The sequence below is a fragment of the Emiliania huxleyi genome (assembly GCF_000372725.1).
Source record: "Emiliania huxleyi CCMP1516 unplaced genomic scaffold EMIHUscaffold_627, whole genome shotgun sequence".
Classification (NCBI taxonomy): domain Eukaryota; phylum Haptophyta; order Isochrysidales; family Noelaerhabdaceae; genus Emiliania; species Emiliania huxleyi.
Genome location: NW_005197294.1, coordinates 1,970 through 7,335, shown reverse-complemented (window position 1 = coordinate 7,335; position 5,366 = coordinate 1,970). Strand labels below are relative to the sequence as shown.

Below are 5,366 nucleotides of genomic sequence, written 5' to 3'. Positions count from 1 at the left end.
GAGACTCCCCCCCCCCCCCCCCTCCCAACCACTGCGCAGGCGAATGCTGCTCATGCCGAGACGACGCACCCGTCGATCCATTTGACCTCCCTAGCAGAGCACCACACAAGCCCACACAAAACCGAATTTTCATAAACCGACGGAGGCCTAGAAATGCCTTGCCCGTATTTGTACCGTTGTGTGTGTGTGGACTGTGGTGGGATCTCTCTCACGTTCATCTCTCTCCCTGTCTCCCTCCCTCTCTCCCTCTCTCCCTCTCTCCCTCTCTCCCTCCCGCTCCCTCTCTCCCTCCCTCTCTCTCTCTCTCTCTGTCAGTGTGCGCCATTTTGCTGCCTTCCCGTGTGTCTCTGGTCTGCGAGTCTGTCTGTGTGAGAGGGTCGGCCCGCGAGAGTTCCACCCACCAGTGCACCGCCCGGCCTCTCTGTCTGCTTCGCCTCTCGCTCTGCTCTCGCTCACTCACGTGCGGCTGGGTTCGGCACCGGTGGCGGTGCGTGTGAGGCACACTCCGGCGGCGCTAGAGGCCACTCGGCGATCAACGGCAGCACACACGGCCATCGGCCTAGGAAGCCCAAACAATGCGCCGCACGGCCATCGGCCTAGGAAGCCCAAACAATGCGCCCGCCTCTTTTTTCCCTAGGGACGGGACGGGTAATTAATGAATAAATAGAGTTCCAGGAGAGATGGGCGACGCACGAACACAGAGGCACAGGGCCTATCCTCAGCAGGGCGTAAAGAAAAGAAAGAAAGAAAACAGACAACCCAAGAGAGGGATGGGAGGACGGCACGCCGCCACCACACAGGGATTTTAAGGAGAGGTGTGTGGTGCGCTAGCCGTCGCCCACCCTAGGGAGTCTGCCTCTTCCTATCTCTCTTCGCAGTCTCTCGCCGCTTCTCGCTGCAACCTTCATGCCACCTCGCGGTCGTCCCACTCTCGTCGTTCTCTCCCTTGTCATTTCCTCCTCTGTCGCGTCGTTCTCTTCTGCCTCGTCCTGTGCCGCCGCCGCCTGCCGGTCCCTTGTTCTCGCGGCTTCTTTCGCCTTTCGGCGCAACTCCGTCCTCCTCGCGGCGTATCCTGGCCCCTCGAGTCTATCGAGCTCCCCTCGCGCAAGGACCATATTTCTGACTCCCACACCGATCATTTGCCTACAGGTCATGACGGATGATGCCGGAGCTGGGGTACCCTTCGGATGCATCGTGACATCTGACAACTGGATTTCCACTGGTTCGTCCTCCTCGGGGTCATCTTCCCCGTCCTCCTTCCGCTCGGCTCTTCGCTCGGTACGTTCGGTGTGGCTCACCCTCCATGCCGTGAACAGGCGCTCTCTCTCTCTCTCTTTGCCGCAATCGATTTTTTTCCCGCCAGGCCGCCCGCCAGGCCCTGGCAAGCCGCCCGATATGCTGCTCGAGTCGACGCTCATGCTGCTAGCGCAGCGCTGGTCGCAAAAGAGCAAGTGGACCAGGACGCAGCTCATGGACAAGATCTACGAGGTCGCGCAGGCGGTTGGCAAGGACCAGGGCGCCCTTCAATCCCTCAGCCATAAAAAGCTCGTGGAAAAGCTGACAGAGCTGGCGCGCACCTACGCCGACGTCGTCGAGGAACGAGACGGAGACCTGACCAGCGTCAACTTCCCGCTCGAGTCGCTTGCCCCTGTGAACGGCGAGTTGTGCGCGGGCGAGCTGCGCGAGCGGGAACGCGAGGAGGTCGAGGACGGCGACAAGAAGGCCTTCCTGTTTGTGCCGCTCGAGTCGGAGTCGGACTCCGACGTGGAGGTCTCGATCCGCCTCTCCCCCCGCCCCTCCCCGCGCACTTCACCCACCCGGCCCGACCCAGGCCCCATCGCCACCCCACACACCCTTCCTTTCAGGCGACGCCGATCAAGCTCGACGCCGAGGACGTGCTGGAGAGCATCATCTGCGTCGACCTGCTTCAGAGGGCGGAGCCGCGGCCTGAAGGCCTCGACGCGCGGGGGGGAGGCGGGCGGGGGGTAGGCGGGCGCAAGCGGGCGGCGGGCGCAGACGACCCCCCCACGCTCGTCTTGATCTCATACCAGTTCACGGAGCCGGCCGAGCCCGGCACCACCTCCCCTTGCGGCACCACACAGGGCGCGCCCATCCCCCCCCCCCCAAACACACCACCACCACCACCACCACCACCACCACCACCCTCCACACCCTACGACCACCATAAGGTGACCCCCTCCTCTTGCAGTCACGGTGTCGGACATGGTCATTCCGGACGAGAACGCGACGCAGTCCATCCTCTGCGACAACTTCGTGCAGCTACTCCATTGCCCCGGCTACGACCTGCGCGTTCGCCTGGCGTGCCCCCTCCCTCTCTCCCAGCAGCCAGCCGCTGCACTTCCATCACCGACCGCCGGGCTGGACACAGGTGGGCAGCGTTGTAAACACGAAGCAGCACTTCGCTATTACCACCGCTGCGCAGTGGTGAGGGGGGAGGATTGCTCTTCCCTCCTTATAGGAGACGAGAGGCACGAGAGGTGCGATGCACCCTATAGGCAGCACGCCGTCTCCAAGAAGAAGCTCCACCTGGTCTTGGGAGCAGACAAGGTGCTGGACGCCGCGGCGGCAGCGAGGCAGGAGGCAGATGGCCGCGCTGTCATCGGGCCGCCCGCCGCTCGGCCGCAGCCGCAGCAGCAGCAGCAGCAGCAGCAGCGCCGCCCTGGCGGCCGGCAGCCGGCAGCAGCAGGCTGCGGTGGGAGTGGCAGCGGAGGCGATGCGCGGCGGGCGGCGGCCACTGAACGTTCGCCGCGCGCGTGCATGCGCCCGCGTATGCTCTGTACCGGCATTTGTGGGTTTCCTTTCTGTCCCCGCTCGTTTGTGGGACGTACCCGGGTATCTCGCATGTGTATGTGCCGCGCTCGTACAGGACCAGCTAGGTCTGCGAGCGCCGCGAGAGGCGAGAGGTGTGCCTCCGTCCCACTCTGTTGCATGCGTCTGTGGGAACGTGTCCCTGTTTTACGCACACTATGTTTGTCCAAAGACTACGAGACCCGATTGAGACGTGTGATATGTGCTTGCGCACCCTATCTTTTCGCGTGCCGCCGCGCACACACGGGCCGAACCCCAGGCGGGACCATCCGAGAAAGTCTGCCTCGTGCCGCATACGCGCGCTCCGCAATGAGACCCGCGGCCACAAAGACGCGGGCGATTGGCGACGACTCGCCGGCCGCCCACCTCGAGAATGAGAGCGGCAGAGGCGCCTCGCAGGAGCGCTCGCCGATCCCGGCAATGCTGCAGCGGCCGCGGAGCGGACGACGCGGCCGGTCCCTGCCCAGCGCGGTCGGTCCCGGCCGGCACCAGCCCGCCCGCCGAGAGAGCGCAGCCCCTGCACGGGCGGCGCGTAGGAGGTTCAGGGTGTGCGAGTGGATCCCGCCGATCGGCCGGCGCACCGCGGGTCGCCACCGCCGCGGCTCCGAGCGCGTGTATCGACCGCGCAAGACTCCAGGGCCGTGTGCGGGGATGAACTGGCCCGCTCGGCGGCTGTGGGCGCCGCCGTCGCGAGACCGCCGACGATCGAAGATCAAGATCAAGATGAAGATCCAGATCAAGATCAAGATGCACATCGCCGAATTCCGGCATTCGAGAACAACTCAAATCGGCTCTTCTTTTTTCAGCGACGTGCATACATGCCCACATCTCCGCCTCTCGAGGAGCTCGTGGCCAAGCACACCTTCCTCGGCCCGTTGCTTCCGCCTCCTGCGTTTGACGTGCCGAGCGCCCTCCGGCGGCTGTCTCTTCCTCCGCAGCTCCAAGGGCCTGCCACCCGGCCGGGCATCCGCAGCGAGAGCCTGGCCGTCGGTCGCGCGCTCGGTGGGGTCGACAAGGCGACCGCAGAGCGCTGGCGAATCATCGCCGGCCGACCGGATCTGCTCGAGAGCACTGCTCGCGCCGTCCAATCCGTGCACATCTTACCCTTCGCCGGCAACCGGGCGAGCTCGCGGCGCGCCACTCGCTTCATCGTGCCGAACGGACACCGCTCCCTGCTCAAGCCAGACACGCCGCGCTGGGCGCTGCTGACCGCCCTCGCGCGGTGCTTCGTCCGGCAGCAGGACGAGGGAGAGCGCGAGCACCTCGCGCGCTGCTGCCGCTTCGACGCGTGGGCTTATCAGGCGCCGCTCGACAAGCCGGCAATCGCGCTGGTGATCCTGCTCATGATGGCGTGCTACGCGGAGACGGAGCCCGAATTTCCGCCGCTTGAGCTGTCGCTGCGGGTCAGAGACGGCATCCGCCCCGAAGACGACAGCCACGCGTCGCGCGACCCCACGGCCTACTGCCTCATGGAGAACTGTGCGTGCTCTTTCACCCCGCCATTCCCCTGCGTTTCTTGCAGCCAGCGCTCCCTCCCCCCCTCGCCCCAGGCCGGCACTGGGTGCGACGCACGGAGGTGGACCAGCTGTTCGCACATCCCCACCCGTGCTGCCCGCTGTGCGGCGGTGCGGTGAGTTTCGCGTGGCAGTGCGGGGCGACCGAGGTACGCCCGTACGCCATTAGTCGGCGTTCGCCCCCATGGATTGTGGTGCCCTGCACGGCGGCTACTGAAAGCAGCCGGCTGCTGCGCCCCGATCAGGTGATCTTCCCGACGCGTCGCTCTTCAGCAGCCGAGGACGGAGGTAATCAGGACGAGTCCCAAGAGCTCGCCTGAGCGAAATCCCGCCCCAGACTCACTCAGTCACTCTCAGCCGCCAAACGACAGCGTTCGTTCGCAAGATGCTGCCTGTGCGCAGCGCCGCTATGTTGAGCCGTATCCGGTGGTGTGTGTGTATTCGTGGCGGCAGCAGGTATAGGCCAAAAAGGGATAGCCGTAGGGGATAGCCGTAGGGAGGGGTGTACCTTCTGTGAAACGATTTTCCATTTTCGAGGTGTGAATACACACCCCACATTGGGCTTTTTGGCCAAAATCGACCACTGAAAATCCGTAGGGTCGCTTAACGGCACCCCCGCGCGGTGCCGAGCGGCCCAGGGCCGGCCAAGGGACTAAACTGGACGGGACCGTGACCGGTTTGTAGTAGTCTACCCCCCAAAACGATTTCTGACCTCTCCCGCGGCCCCGGCGGGCCCCGGCGGAGGTCCGGCGCGGCGCTCCAAATCCGCACTTCGCGAGCTTCTACGGGAGTTCACGCGGCCTCTCCGCCTCGTGAGGCACACCCCACACTCACCACGAGCCCTGGGACTGTGCGCGGATCTTTGGCCGCGGCGTCCGGAGCTTTGGTTGTCGAATATCGGCCGCCAGCTAGGCCATCGAGCGAACGTGTCCGGAAAGGCTCTCGGACGGGTCCGGCAGCGGTGCCATGGACCCAGAAGCTCGCCCCGGCGGAGCACTCACGGCTCGACCCCCGCCCCTGGCC

General features: G+C 65.2%; 1 protein-coding gene across 1 annotated transcript; it reads left to right on the top strand.

Moving 5' to 3' along the window:
• Window positions 1-1,187: 1,187 nt before the first annotated feature.
• EMIHUDRAFT_459788 (hypothetical protein) lies at window positions 1,188-4,763 on the top strand (the record flags this gene model as incomplete). Its single annotated transcript, XM_005763590.1, has 12 exons — window positions 1,188-1,194; window positions 1,376-1,770; window positions 1,866-1,916; window positions 2,242-2,310; window positions 2,390-2,445; window positions 2,517-2,616; window positions 2,888-2,924; window positions 3,229-3,284; window positions 3,366-3,503; window positions 3,672-4,308; window positions 4,380-4,492; window positions 4,589-4,763. The coding sequence occupies 12 exons, from the start codon at window positions 1,188-1,190 to the stop codon at window positions 4,661-4,663; spliced, it is 1,734 nt and encodes a 577-aa protein (XP_005763647.1). The 3' UTR covers window positions 4,664-4,763.
• Between the last annotated feature and the right edge of the window lie 603 nt (window positions 4,764-5,366).